This window comes from Poeciliopsis prolifica, unplaced genomic scaffold (genome assembly GCF_027474105.1).
Source record: "Poeciliopsis prolifica strain line A6 unplaced genomic scaffold, Auburn_PproV2 SCAFFOLD002, whole genome shotgun sequence".
Lineage (NCBI taxonomy): Eukaryota > Metazoa > Chordata > Actinopteri > Cyprinodontiformes > Poeciliidae > Poeciliopsis > Poeciliopsis prolifica.
Genome location: NW_026562377.1, coordinates 9,076,720 through 9,092,005, shown reverse-complemented (window position 1 = coordinate 9,092,005; position 15,286 = coordinate 9,076,720). Strand labels below are relative to the sequence as shown.

The 15,286-nt window shown below is 42.9% G+C and overlaps 1 protein-coding gene across 2 annotated transcripts in view; it reads left to right on the top strand.

Moving 5' to 3' along the window:
- Positions 1-15,286, top strand: part of phactr1 (phosphatase and actin regulator 1) — a 31,679-nt gene that overhangs the window by 13,435 nt on the left and 2,958 nt on the right. For both annotated transcript variants that reach the window (XM_055056100.1, XM_055056095.1), the window contains exons 2-10: positions 2,365-2,529; positions 4,091-4,171; positions 5,374-5,499; positions 5,586-5,792; positions 5,862-6,123; positions 6,482-6,681; positions 7,024-7,180; positions 15,047-15,102; positions 15,182-15,243. In XM_055056100.1, coding sequence (XP_054912075.1) covers positions 2,365-2,529; positions 4,091-4,171; positions 5,374-5,499; positions 5,586-5,792; positions 5,862-6,123; positions 6,482-6,681; positions 7,024-7,180; positions 15,047-15,102; positions 15,182-15,243 — 1,316 coding nt within the window. The remainder of the gene's footprint in view (positions 1-2,364; positions 2,530-4,090; positions 4,172-5,373; positions 5,500-5,585; positions 5,793-5,861; positions 6,124-6,481; positions 6,682-7,023; positions 7,181-15,046; positions 15,103-15,181; positions 15,244-15,286) is intronic.

Here is a 15,286-nt window from a genome sequence, read left to right as displayed (position 1 = left end):
AATATCCTCAAAATTCTGTAAGTACCAGACATGTAGTCTGTTTAGGTCAGTGGTATATTTGGCGATGTTTGCGGTTTAATTAAGCAGAAAACAGGGGAGCATCTTACTGTTAATGGGTTAAGAGGCAACCTTTTCAGCAAAACCATATTGATGTTGTGCAGCCCTTTAATACATCTCGTATAACAACAACACACACCTTCCAATAAGTTCCACTTTATCTTGTCAATCCAATTAATATCTTCTCAAATGTTTTGGGGATCATGAGAATATTCTAGAGGGAACTGTTTTGCTGGAGGTTTCAGTTTCAAGTGAAGGATGCAGTGCTTAAATGTTTTGATCATTTTTGGCAGAGTGGCCACACACATTTTTTTATTTACTTTGGCAAACTGTGACAATTAGTTTGACATTCTGAAACATATAAGTGACAAAAAATAATTGATGAGTGAAAATCATTTTTATGGTACTGGAAGTGATGTTGCAGGTAGAAGATAGTTAGGATTTTAGTTAATTTACTTAGTTTACTTTACTCCATTTGGTTTCATTCCCTGATCCGAATTCCAACGTTAGAAGGAAGAGGAAGGCAAACAATCTCTCATCCAGTTCAGTTCACTTTGTCTTTACATCTCTTCTCTTTTGATAAGCGAGCTTCTCATTTTTGAGATACACGGAACGCAGTCAAAGGCATTGCCAAATTTAATGTTTAACATGCTTAAAATATTGCTACCTATTAAAGTCATTCAGATAAAGGATTTTTCAGAAATCCTGGCTTTTGTTGGGAAATAGTGCAACTGATATATGAAAAGAAAACAAATTTTAGATAAGCTGAAGAGGATTTCAGGGATTATCTGATGATGTAAAATATTATTTTAACATTTCTTTATGAGTGATGCATCTATCAAGCTTTTACTTTTTAATGCTCTTCTTTATGGTTGGAGCTTTACATGTATTATTAAGCTTTTCAAGTTGTGTTCAACTCAAAATGGTTACGAGGCTTTTCACTTCTGAATGGTTCATTGGTCAAAGTTCTCTTGTAGATGTTCGCTACTTTGCTCCAGAACCAGATCTGAATTGACGTCCTCCTTGCTTCAAGTTCGCCTCGGGGTTTGTCTTCTCTGCAGCTGCTTACTGGTTTACAGTCACTTTGTTTTTCCATCATCCACATCATGTTCAGATTGTATCTGCTGTTCTGCTGTTTTGAGCTGTCATCTCAGATAAATCTGTTGAAAAAAAGCCCAGGATTCAGGAAGGAACATTTGATCAGAGCATTTAAATTCTGCTCTTGTTGTTTCCCACTTATTATTTTAGAAATCGGACACACAGCCTTGAGTGATGTTTGAGTGATTGTTGCCTGACAGTTGGCAGCCGGAATAATCCCACTGCAAACATTTAAGTAGATCTTAGCACAACCCCAGAGGGAGATATCCGATTCCAGTACACAGCTAAAGCAATAATTATTCTGTTTGGGGTGGAAATATCAATTTGAATTTCATTTGTCTCTGACGAATGGTCAGGGTCACTGTAGCTAGATGGATCAGTATCAACATATAAACTGTCAGGAGTTTATTTCTGTGTGCATCTTTGTGTGCTGACATCCACTCTCACCTCTCAAACTGCCATAAATCGCTCCCAGCTCCCGGGTCATGTCCTTTGTATCTAATGGAAAATGTGTCGTTTCACATGGAAACCTCTGCCTACTGTATACAAATTCTTTCCCAGGGGAGAAGAGTGATTTCAGCTCACTGAGACTTCCTCTAATGACTTTTTTCCTTCTCACAAATAGTTTCTGCTGATGAAGACCATGTCCGCTAACACCTGGGATTATCTGGTTTTCCAAATTGTGTTAAAAATGATCTTTGTTGGAATAATCAACCAAAAGAAAGTTTTATTTTATATTTGGAATGAAATCTGAAAGCAAAGTGATTACATGTAGATAATCTGGTAGATAATCTGAGTTTACTGAGATTTGTAAGAGCAGATGAAGACCTTAATGGTGTGTGAGTTGTCTTAAAGCAGGAAACTAAAACTCTCTGAGATTTTGAAGGCGGATATATTCTGTGTTTTTATAAGGCTGATGTTTAGTTTTATTTTATGACTTTAGGGAAGAATATCAGAAAGGAAATTGTTAACTTTTGGAATTAGAAAAGGTGTCTACATAAAGTTTTTATTTTATGTTTGGAAAAAATTTACACAAACACAAATTATTTTACCTGGCTCTGTTGATGGAATCTTTCTTTTCCTCAAATCTCTCCACCTTCTTCTTTTGACCAAATGTTTTCTTCTTTCTTTTCTTCGTTCCTCTCTTTAATCAACAGCTATTGTCCAACAGCTTGTTTTTGACTGTATCTTTTCATTTTGCTATTCCAGCAGAGGAAGTGGAGCGGCTGGCATCGATGCGCTCTGATTCTCTGGTACCAGGAACCCACACGCCTCCCATCCGCCGGCGGAGCAAGTTTGCCACTCTGGGACGCCTGTTTAAACCCTGGAAATGGAGGAAGAAGAAGAGTGAGAAGTTCAAGCAGACCTCTGCAGGTCAGAGCTGTAGCAGAATGAACCACAAATGCCTTATTTTCACCCCTGTGAATATTAACAGATGATGGATATCTTCGTGTTGCTAATAGCAGCAGACCCACAGTGCTCTGTGGAGTGGTTTTTGAGGTTAATGCTGTAGAGGAACTCTGCTGATGGTTGTGTGAACTGTCGAAGCACAAAGGTCAGGTCAGCTTTCGATTATCGACACCTGTTTTAGTCAGCAAACCATCACTGAGTTCGAGCAGCCTCTGAAATGTTATGAAGTCTTGAAAAATTTAGATTTTCTGCTGTTCTGTTTCTTAATACTCGTCAAAAAAGTCTAACCTTGCACAGAACTCGCAGTTTGAAAAATGAAGCACTGTAACACAAATACCTGTAAATTGAAGGACAAAAAAAAAAACAAGCCCATATCATCACTCCTCCATCACTGTGCTATGCAGCTAGGATGAGATAAATTCTCTGATATTTGGGAATCTCCAAACATATCAGGAAAGCATCCTAGGAAATTATTCATATGTGCCGCAATATTCACCCTGAGAAACAAAAAGGTTGATTTGCATTCAGGAACAGCCGCTGTTGCTGCTTCTCAGCTGGATAAATAGCGTTGCATCCTGTTCTCATTGAGAGAAACAAACATATGGCAGTCAAGCTGCTCCCCCAGCTGTCGCTGCTGATCAGTTTTCATCTATCATCTCCCTGCTCCTCTGCATCCAAACACAGAATGTGCAACTAATTAAACTCATATCTGTACACACAGGTCGCACATGGTGATATGGCAATCACTATGTGCTTCATCTGGATTAATGCCTTTTAATTTGTTGCAGTATTCATTAAAAATACATCACAATGTGTTTTTTTTCCTTCTGACATTGAATAAAAGTTACTACATGAAAAGATCTTGTCTGAATATTATGATGTGGAAAGTGTAGATAAAAAAAATAATACTAAAGTAATACCTGGGTTCACCGGTGTGCTATATTACTGTTCCAAATTAAAGTATTGTACTGTGGATGCAGATTATTTTGTGAGCAGAAGATGAAATAAAAGGTCAATAGTTGTTCAACGGTAGAGTTTCAAGCACTTTACAACTGGACAATATTCATATCACACACACTGATTGCGATATAAATATTGATACAATAATGGACTTCTCGGCGTGTGATAATTGCGGGCCAATATGTTGAGTGTTAGCAGCTTGCATTTTTCATGCTAATGTAATATTTAGCCAGTTGGACAGAGACGCAGCAGCAGATGTTCACACCCGACACAAATAGCATTGCCCAAAATGCTAAGAGTTCACAGACTGATGGAAGTAAACATGAGAAAGAGATAAAAAAAAATAATAGGCACATTTTGCCATTGAAAACTTCACTACAATATTTATAAATATTATGGCAATCACAAGATTTGCCTGATACGGTGCATCTTTAGCAGAAACCATACCTCAGGAGTGGCAGAGTGGGGTGGGTTTCCCGGTTTCTGAAAAAGAGGCCTGGAAAGTATTTACTAGCTCTGTAGTTTGATTGTTTTTTTCTCATGATGGTTTGTTTTGATTCCTCAGTGTTGGAGAGGAAAATGTCTACTCGCCAAAGCAGAGAGGAGCTCATCAAGAAAGGACTCCTGAAGGAGGTTTATGAGAAAGGTAAGAATGTGAAAGTTTTTGTAGGTGTTTTAGACATGACACTGTTCTCTGCTTTTTTAAATGGTTTATATGATGCAGTAATTTAATAAAAGACAATGTTGCTTTTTCTAACATTACTTTGAACATTAGATAGAAAAGGGCAATAAAAAACAACAAAACATTTAACAAACTACAATGAATTGAGTTGTTATGTATCAGGCGATAACAACATGTTAGTTCTTAACTACTAAAACAAATTAAATAAACATAAAAGCACTTATGGTATTATTTTGCATAATAATAAGCTTATTGTCAAAACTTTTTCCACTAAAGCTTCAGCTACTGGACTGTTAGCCTCATATTTGACTCTAGAAATCCTTTGGCTCCACCAGACGTTTGTGGTTGATTGGCCTCTGAAAAACAAGCCCACATCATTAACCCTCCACCACCCTGCTTGACTGTTAGTATGAGATGATAATTGTTTCAAACCACACAAGTTTTCCAGATCAGCAGAAGGCCAAATTTGTAGAAGTGGTCATTCTAGCTGATGACCACTTGATGAATGTTTATGTCAATGATATTAATGTTTAGAAACATCTGGAAGCTCCTCAGCAAGTTGATGGACCAAGCAGACATACAAAGTCATTTAGGTTTTCCAAACAGCGCCTTAGTTTTTCTGTGTGTGTGAACAGAAATAAATCTGGAGGGGATAACTGTCGACACGCTGTTGTACCTCAGTGGAACGAGTTTCCTGTGTTCTTAGATTTGAGATTTGAGAGTCTGGACTCATTGAGCAGCTGAATTCACTCAATTGGAAATATTCTTTTCCCTTAGATTTGTTTTTAATACAATTATATATTTGTGTTTGTCTTTCTTATTTGATTTATGCTGTCTTTTTAATCTCATGTTAATCACATGTTTTGTTCTTTGTGACAGGCCGTAAGTCTTTGTTGCATTAAAAATGTCAAAACTAGCAGAAAAAAGAGTTGCCTATAGAGGGAACTATTATTGAATTCTTTCTAATAACTTTTCCGTTAAAATTTTAAATTTGAATAAACTTCATCAGGTAAAGTGATGGAAATGTAATATATGGTGAACTAGCAGAGAGGACTTAAATTTGTGTATCTCCCAATACACAATATAGCAATTGTGTATTGAGAGATGAAAACATATAGTAACCAAAGTAAATCTTTGGTTACTATTTTCCGTCTTTTCCTCTGTAGATGGGACGTCCTCTCCAGTTCTCAGGGAGGAGGTGAAGATGGAGAACGGTCGCTCCCCAGCGCTCAGCTCTATCCCATCTGAACCTGAAGGTCCAGAGCTGATGGAAGGAGCGACAGCCGCTGTAGGTAGGAAGCAAAACGTCAACCATTGTTATCTGTTTGTTTTTGCCAAATGTAGCGCCCTCTGACTGCTTGCTGTTGTTATTTCACAGCTGGATGTTTGGAGTTTCAAATGCAAAGTGAGGGTACATGTCAACCAAACCAGGCCCAGAACTCCAGCCCAACTCCACCCGCAAAGGCTTCAGCAGCGTTTCCTGCTGACGGATCAGAATCCCCCCGCTCAAGACTTATTACATTACACAAACAGCCGCCTGCTCTTCCACCCAAACCTTTCAGCAGACTCCCCAATCACATCACAGGTAAGCTCTTCTCTGTACATGAATGAGTATCCATGTTTCTCTTTCTGCTATTTCCTCCTCCTTTTGCAGACGCCACCCCTGTGAAGTTGCCATGCATGTCAGCCAAGCTGTCTCCTCCTCTACCTCCGAAGAAGCTCCTGATCTCCGTTCCCGCAGGGAGCATGGAGCCCTCTCCTCTTGCCTTCCAGAAGTGCCCCGGCCCACCCAGCCACACTGGGATGGGCGGACACTCGCTACAGTATGGAGCGCTGCCGGTAGCCCTGCATCCGCCCAGCAGGATCATAGAGGAACTCAACAAGACACTTGCCCTCACCATGCAGAGGTTTGAGAGGTGAGGATGTGGCAGCCATACAAAAAATCTGTACATGTTCAACTGCATGAAAATTTTCTCCTTCCAGACTTTCCTTTATCAGTTTGATAAACTTTGCCTCAGAAATATTAAATCCACCCATGAGCTTCTTGTACTTGTATCCAAATTTTTTTTGTTCTTTTCAATTCAAAACTCTGTTGTAACTTTTGCTCCAACTGAAACAAGGTGAAACTTTCTGCTGCATTTTCTGTTTAACTCAGAAAATACTTCATAGTCTGAACATTGTCTGTAGTCTCCGACTGAGCTGCTGTCACATTACTACTTAAGTATTGATTTACTTGACTGACCTCCGACTTCTGACCCGCTCACTTTCCCGCAGTTCCATGATGCACACTGTTCCTGCCATGATGATCGAGTGCGACGACGATAAAGAAAATCTCCCGAATGAGGCCGACTATGAAGAGCTGCCTGGAATGTACAGGGATGAGGAAGAAGAAGAAGAGGAGGAGGAGGAGGATGAAGAAGAGGAAGAAGATGATGAAGATAATGAGGAAGAAGACGACGATACACTTCTTACAAGTAAGCTGCTTTCTTTTCCCCCTTTTGGTCTTCTAAATAGAGGTTTGTGTGCTGTGTTAATAATCACCATTTAATTTTATAAACTAGATTATTAAAAGTCAAAAAATTACTGTGAAGTACCCAAAGGAAGAATTCTCAAAGGGGAAAAAAAATCTGAAGGACAAATTTAGAATGCTGTTCGAAAACCTTTCACAGTGTTTGCCTAAATAGGAAAAGTAAACTGAGCATCCAGCATCTTGCATCTCAGTACTGAACATGCTGTAATATTACAGTGGAGTAAAAAAAAAAAATCTATTCTGAATCAGCACTCTGGAATTACATCCTTACTTTTTTCTGCTGAAGGTACGCTGGCCATGAAGGTTTTACGGAAAGACTCTCTGGCCATCAAACTCAGTAACCGTCCGTCAAAGAGGGAGCTGCAAGAGAAGAACATCCTGCCGATGCAGTCGGACCAGGAGCGACTGGAATACCGGCAACAAACCGCCACCAAACTGACCAGGTGAGGCTCCGACTCAGAGTTTAATCAGTGTTTACTGAAAGACAAGGGAAAGCAGAGGTGATGATTCAAATTGATAACATAAAAAGTGAACATCAGTGTGCCGTGTTGGGAGAAAAAAGGTGAGTCAGTGGAGTCGGGGGTAAAGTGTGTTGCTGTTACTGACATCTGGTGGTCCAGTTGGAGGTTGCAACATCACTAAATGATTCCACATTTTCTAAACAACGGAAAAATAAGTATACCCATAGGTAAACTGCTAAAATAATGATTCAGCAACCATTTCCTTTCCAAGTGACAATACCAAAATTATTTTTTTTTCCTTTCACTATATTCAACAAAAAGTATATGTGTGTTTTAATTTTTTAAAGTAAAATCCGACACTCTGAACTGGGTGCTTTCATTTTACTTCTAACGTTCATCCAATTCATGCCAATTACAGACTTCTTAAGAAACAAACAAATAACAGAATCACTAAGGGATGTTATGTTTGAAATAATAGTTTTTTTCTGAGTTTCTCTATTTTTAGCAAAAAATATTGCATGGCAAAAGTTTATTTGTACACTTTTTATTAATTTGTGGAAAATAGATTTTTGCAAACAAATCCTTTCCATAAGTTTTTATATTTTATGTAGTAGGACATCTATATATATACACATATATGTATATATATATATATATATATATATATATATATATATATATATATATATATATATATATATATATATATATATATATATATATATATACTGACTATAGAGGGAACTATTATTGAATTCTTTCTAATAACTTTTCAGCTGACTGGATAGCTCAAGCTGACTGGATAGCTCAATACATAAGGCATCAGTATATCACCCGAGAGGGCAGGGTTCGAATCCAGTCTGGGTCCTTAGGCAAGACCCTTCAAGCTACTGCCTACCTCATACCATGAGAGATACTAAGTTGCATAACATGCCGGCTCAGACGTCGCCCGGCCAAACAAGGTCTGCGTCAGGTGTTGGGGAACCAGAGCACCTTGATGACAAATGGGCTACTGGAACAAGACGGAAATGGGCGAGAGATGAAAATGTGGATCTGTTGGAATGCTACTACTCAAGTAACCCTAGTGAGAGAGGTTACATGCAAAGACTGGGGAAGGAATGGTTACTTCGACATCCCCAGTCAACACTAAGCGCTAAACAACTAGTAGCTCAGTGTTCCAACATCCGCAAACGGCAACTGCTATCACAACTTGAGATTGACGAGATACAACACAAATGCTACGGCAAAAGGGAGGAACCCGGATGTCAGGACTGTGGGGACTTAACTACAAGTCCCCACCCAGTGAGGGGATACACGGCCCCAATGAGCGAAACAGAGCTGAACGAGACAGCTGCTGACCTGAGAGAGAGAATCATGACCCGAATGACAACCAGGCCTCCCCGGCGCCAATTACAACGGCTGAGTGAAGTACCATCTGAAAGTCTCATTGAGAATGTGAATGCAGCATTGAGAACGATCCCTACCAACACCATAACAGAAACCAATGAGCTGATCTACAACTCAGCATCAGTGATCCTTGAGATACTTGGCTATAAGAGCAACCATGAGACCCAATACCCACCATGGAAAAGACGGTTAGAGGCTAAAATCAAGGTAACAAGGAGGGAAGTGAGCCAACTGTCAGAGCTCCACAAGGGTGCAATGAAAAGACCAGTACCCAGAAAGTACAGGCAGATGCCCATACCTGAAGCACTCGAGACTGCCAAACAGAGGCTCCAAGCCTTGTCCAGCCGCCTAAAGAGATACACAAGGGAGAATGAATCCAGAAGGATTAACCGGCTCTTCTCCACTCAACCAGCTAAGGTGTACTCTCAATGGCAGGGTAATAACAACAGAGCAGACCCACCAAGGCTGGAGACGGAACAATACTGGAAAGGCATATGGGAAAGGGAGGCGTCCCACAACAGCAATGCACAGATCTCTCTACGAGAGGACCACAGCAACCTCCCTGAGCAAGCCCCGGTAACCATCACTGTGACAGATGTTCAAGAAAGAGTCTCAGGTATGAAAACTGGACAGCACCAGGGCCTGACATGATCCATGCCTACTGGCTAAAGAAACTCACTGCTCTCCATGAGCGAATGGCAGCCCAAATGAACCAGCTGCTACAAAGTGGGACTCACCCTGAATGGTTAACTGAAGGGCGGACAATCCTAATCCAGAAGGATCCATCAAAGGGTCCAGTCCCACCCAACTACCGACCAATAACCTGCCTCTCCACAACCTGGAAGCTCATGTCAGGCATCATAGCGGCCAAGATAAGCAAACACATGGATAAACACATGAGCACGGCACAGAAGGGTATCGTGTAAATAGCAGAGGAGCCAAACACCAACTCCTCGTAGACCGCACAGTTGCCCGAGACTGCAAAACCCGACACACCAACCTGTGCATGGCTTGGATTGATTACAAGAAAGCCTATGACTCAATGCCGCATACTTGGATCATTGAATGCTTAGAGATGTATAACATCAACAGGACTCTGAGAGCCTTCATTGCAAACTCGATGAGGCTGTGGAAAACCACCCTTGAAGCCAACTGCAAACCACTTGCACAAGTGTCCATCAAATGTGGCATATACCAAGGAGATGCTCTGTCCCCGCTACTGTTCTGCATAGGCCTGAACCCCTCAGCCAAGTCATCAACAAGACTGGCTACGGATACAGACTCAAAAATGGGCCAATATCAGTCACCTACTCTACATGGATGACATCAAGCTGTACGCCAAGTGTGAGCGAGACATCGACTCACTGATCCACACCACCAGGATCTACAGCACTGACATTGGGATGTCATTCGGACTAGAGAAATGTGGTCGGCTGGTCACAAAGAGGGGGAAGGTCATCCACACAGAAGGGGTCTCACTCCCAGAAGGAACAATAGCAGACATAGGGGACAGTTACAAGTACCTAGGTATACCACAAGCAAATGGCAACCTCGATGAGGTCACAAGGAAAGGAGCCACAGCTAAATACCTCCAACGAATAAGGCAAGTCCTGAGAAGCCAGCTCAATGGCAAGAACAAAATCTGTGCGATAAACAGCTATGCCTTGCCAGTAATCAGATAACCTGCTGGAATAATTAGCTGGCCAAAGGAGGAGATAAAAGCCACAGATATTAAGACCAGAAAGCTACTAACAATGCATGGAGGGTTCCATCCCAAATCCAGCACCCTGAGACTGTACACGAGCCGCAAGGAAGGAGGCAGAGGACTAGTGAGTGTGAGAACCACTGTCCAGGACGAAACAACTAAGATCCATAAATACATCAGGGACAAAGCCTCAACAGACAATGTGCTCAGTGAATGTCTCAGACAACAGGGAACGGAGGTTGAGGTGCCAGAGATACCATCATGGGAGGACAAACCCCTACATGGGATGTACCACCAGCAAATAACCCAAGTGGCTGATATCAGTAAATCCTACCAATGGCTGGAAAAAGCTGGACTTAAGGACAGCACAGAGGCCCTCATCCTGGCAGCCAAGGAACAGGCCCTAAATACCAGAGCAATAGAGGCCCAGATCTACCACACCAGACAAGACCCAAGGTGTAGGTTGTGCAAGGAGGCCCCTGAGACAGTCCAGCACATCACAGCAGGGTGCAAGATACTGGCAGGGAAAGCGTACATGGAGCGACATAACCAAGTGGCAGGCATAGTGTACAGAAACATCTGTGCAGAATATGGACTGGAAACCCCGAGATCAAAGTGGGAAACACCCCCAAAGGTGGTGGAGAACGCCAGAGCTAAGATCCTGTGGGACTTCCAGATCCAGACAGACAAAATGGTAATGGCAAACCAACCAGACATTGTCGTAGTGGATAAACATCAGAGGAAAGCCGTTGTGGTAGATGTAGCAATACCAAGTGATTGCAACATCAGGAAAAAGGAGCACGAGAAACTAGAGAAATACCAGGGCCTCAGGGAAGAACTGGAGAGGGCCTGGAAGGTGAAGACCACAGTGGTGCCTGACTATAGAGGGAACTATTATTGAATTCTTTCTAATAACTTTTCAGCTGACTGGATAGCTCAAGCTGACTGGATAGCTCAATACATAAGGCATCAGTATATCACCCGAGAGGGCAGGGTTCGAATCCAGTCTGGGTCCTTAGGCAAGACCCTTCAAGCTACTGCCTACCTCATACCATGAGAGATACTAAGTTGCATAACATGCCGGCTCAGACGTCGCCCGGCCAAACAAGGTCTGCGTCAGGTGTTGGGGAACCAGAGCACCTTGATGACAAATGGGCTACTGGAACAAGACGGAAATGGGCGAGAGATGAAAATGTGGATCTGTTGGAATGCTACTACTCAAGTAACCCTAGTGAGAGAGGTTACATGCAAAGACTGGGGAAGGAATGGTTACTTCGACATCCCCAGTCAACACTAAGCGCTAAACAACTAGTAGCTCAGTGTTCCAACATCCGCAAACGGCAACTGCTATCACAACTTGAGATTGACGAGATACAACACAAATGCTACGGCAAAAGGGAGGAACCCGGATGTCAGGACTGTGGGGACTTAACTACAAGTCCCCACCCAGTGAGGGGATACACGGCCCCAATGAGCGAAACAGAGCTGAACGAGACAGCTGCTGACCTGAGAGAGAGAATCATGACCCGAATGACAACCAGGCCTCCCCGGCGCCAATTACAACGGCTGAGTGAAGTACCATCTGAAAGTCTCATTGAGAATGTGAATGCAGCATTGAGAACGATCCCTACCAACACCATAACAGAAACCAATGAGCTGATCTACAACTCAGCATCAGTGATCCTTGAGATACTTGGCTATAAGAGCAACCATGAGACCCAATACCCACCATGGAAAAGACGGTTAGAGGCTAAAATCAAGGTAACAAGGAGGGAAGTGAGCCAACTGTCAGAGCTCCACAAGGGTGCAATGAAAAGACCAGTACCCAGAAAGTACAGGCAGATGCCCATACCTGAAGCACTCGAGACTGCCAAACAGAGGCTCCAAGCCTTGTCCAGCCGCCTAAAGAGATACACAAGGGAGAATGAATCCAGAAGGATTAACCGGCTCTTCTCCACTCAACCAGCTAAGGTGTACTCTCAATGGCAGGGTAATAACAACAGAGCAGACCCACCAAGGCTGGAGACGGAACAATACTGGAAAGGCATATGGGAAAGGGAGGCGTCCCACAACAGCAATGCACAGTGGCTGATCTCTCTACGAGAGGACCACAGCAACCTCCCTGAGCAAGCCCCGGTAACCATCACTGTGACAGATGTTCAAGAAAGAGTCTCAGGTATGAAAAACTGGACAGCACCAGGGCCTGACATGATCCATGCCTACTGGCTAAAGAAACTCACTGCTCTCCATGAGCGAATGGCAGCCCAAATGAACCAGCTGCTACAAAGTGGGACTCACCCTGAATGGTTAACTGAAGGGCGGACAATCCTAATCCAGAAGGATCCATCAAAGGGTCCAGTCCCACCCAACTACCGACCAATAACCTGCCTCTCCACAACCTGGAAGCTCATGTCAGGCATCATAGCGGCCAAGATAAGCAAACACATGGATAAACACATGAGCACGGCACAGAAGGGTATCGGTGTAAATAGCAGAGGAGCCAAACACCAACTCCTCGTAGACCGCACAGTTGCCCGAGACTGCAAAACCCGACACACCAACCTGTGCATGGCTTGGATTGATTACAAGAAAGCCTATGACTCAATGCCGCATACTTGGATCATTGAATGCTTAGAGATGTATAACATCAACAGGACTCTGAGAGCCTTCATTGCAAACTCGATGAGGCTGTGGAAAACCACCCTTGAAGCCAACTGCAAACCACTTGCACAAGTGTCCATCAAATGTGGCATATACCAAGGAGATGCTCTGTCCCCGCTACTGTTCTGCATAGGCCTGAACCCCTCAGCCAAGTCATCAACAAGACTGGCACTGGATACAGACTCAAAAAATGGGGCCAATATCATCACCTACTCTACATGGATGACATCAAGCTGTACGCCAAGTGTGAGCGAGACATCGACTCACTGATCACACCACCAGGATCTACAGCACTGACATTGGGATGTCATTCGGACTAGAGAAATGTGGTCGGCTGGTCACAAAGAGGGGGAAGGTCATCACACAGAGGGGTCTCACTCCCAGAAGGAACAATAGCAGACATAGGGGACAGTACAAGTACCTAGGTATACCACAAGCAAATGGCAACCTCGATGAGGTCACAAGGAAAGGAGCCACAGCTAAATACCTCCAACGAATAAGGCAAGTCCTGAGAAGCCAGCTCAATGGCAAGAACAAAATCTGTGCGATAAACAGCTATGCCTTGCCAGTAATCAGATACCCTGCTGGAATAATTAGCTGGCCAAAGGAGGAGATAAAAGCCACAGAATATAAGACCAGAAAAGCTACTAACAATGCATGGAGGTTCCATCCCAAATCCAGCACCCTGAGACTGTACACGAGCCGCAAGGAAGGAGGCAGAGACTAGTGAGTGTGAGAACCACTGTCCAGGACGAAACAACTAAGATCCATAAATACATCAGGGACAAAGCCTCAACAGACAATGTGCTCAGTGAATGTCTCAGACAACAGGGAACGGAGGTTGAGGTGCCAGAGATACCATCATGGGAGGACAAACCCCTACATGGGATGTACCACCAGCAAATAACCCAAGTGGCTGATATCAGTAAATCCTACCAATGGCTGGAAAAAGCTGGACTTAAGGACAGCACAGAGGCCTCATCCTGGCAGCCAAGGAACAGGCCCTAAATACCAGAGCAATAGAGGCCCAGATCTACCACACCAGACAAGACCCAAGGTGTAGGTTGTGCAAGGAGGCCCCTGAGACAGTCCAGCACATCACAGCAGGGTGCAAGATACTGGCAGGGAAAGCGTACATGGAGCGACATAACCAAGTGGCAGGCATAGTGTACAGAAACATCTGTGCAGGAATATGGACTGGAAAACCCCGAGATCAAAGTGGGAAACACCCCAAAGGTGGTGGAGAACGCCAGAGCTAAGATCCTGTGGGACTTCCAGATCCAGACAGACAAAATGGTAATGGCAAACCAACCAGACATTGTCGTAGTGGATAAACATCAGAGGAAAGCCGTTGTGGTAGATGTAGCAATACCAAGTGATTGCAACATCAGGAAAAAGGAGCACGAGAAACTAGAGAAATACCAGGGCCTCAGGGAAGAACTGGAGAGGGCCTGGAAGGTGAAGACCACAGTGGTGCCTGTGGTCATCGGGGCCCTCGGGCAGTAACCCCCAAACTGGAGCAGTGGCTACAACAGATCCCAGGAACAACATCAGACATCTCAGTCCAGAAATGTGCAGTCCTTGGCACAGCCAAGATATTGCGCAGAACCTCAAGCTCCAGGCCTCTGGTAGAGGACCGAGCTCAGAGGATAAGAACCACCCGCCGTGGGTGAGAAGGGAATTTTTTATATATATATATATATATATATATATATATATATAAATATATATTAGTCTTTTTTATATAGGGCTGATCTTACATCATGATGCTTCAAAGCCTCAGTGATGGCACAGTATGTACTTCACTAGCAACTCATCTGTTCTTGCTTCTTTCATCTCTGCTGATGTTTCTGCATTTGGTCATCTTCAATATTATAGCATTTTAATCTGTGATGGAAATGTTCTATTTGATCAAAGAACATATTAGAAGTGTTTATTAATAATTTATTTTCCATTTCTTTTTTATTCATCCTCCATGGTATATAATATTCCTTCTGAAATCAGAACAGCTTGTGGTTCTGATCTTGCATACCAGCATGTGAAAATTAAAGTGTTGACTTTTTCTTCCTTTGCAGGCGGTTGAGTCAGAGGCCAACAGCAGAGGAGCTGGAACAGAGAAACATTCTGAAACGTAAGTGGCTTTGAAATTTTAGAGCCGGGTTATTATTTATCGCTTGTGTTTGGACATGTTTGTTCTCTATTGCTTTCAGCTCGAAATGATCTGGAGGAGCAGGAAGAGAAAAGGGAAATCAAGAGACATTTATCCAAAAAGGTAAGTTAGGCTGAAAATTTTCTATTGGTATTCTTCAAACCTG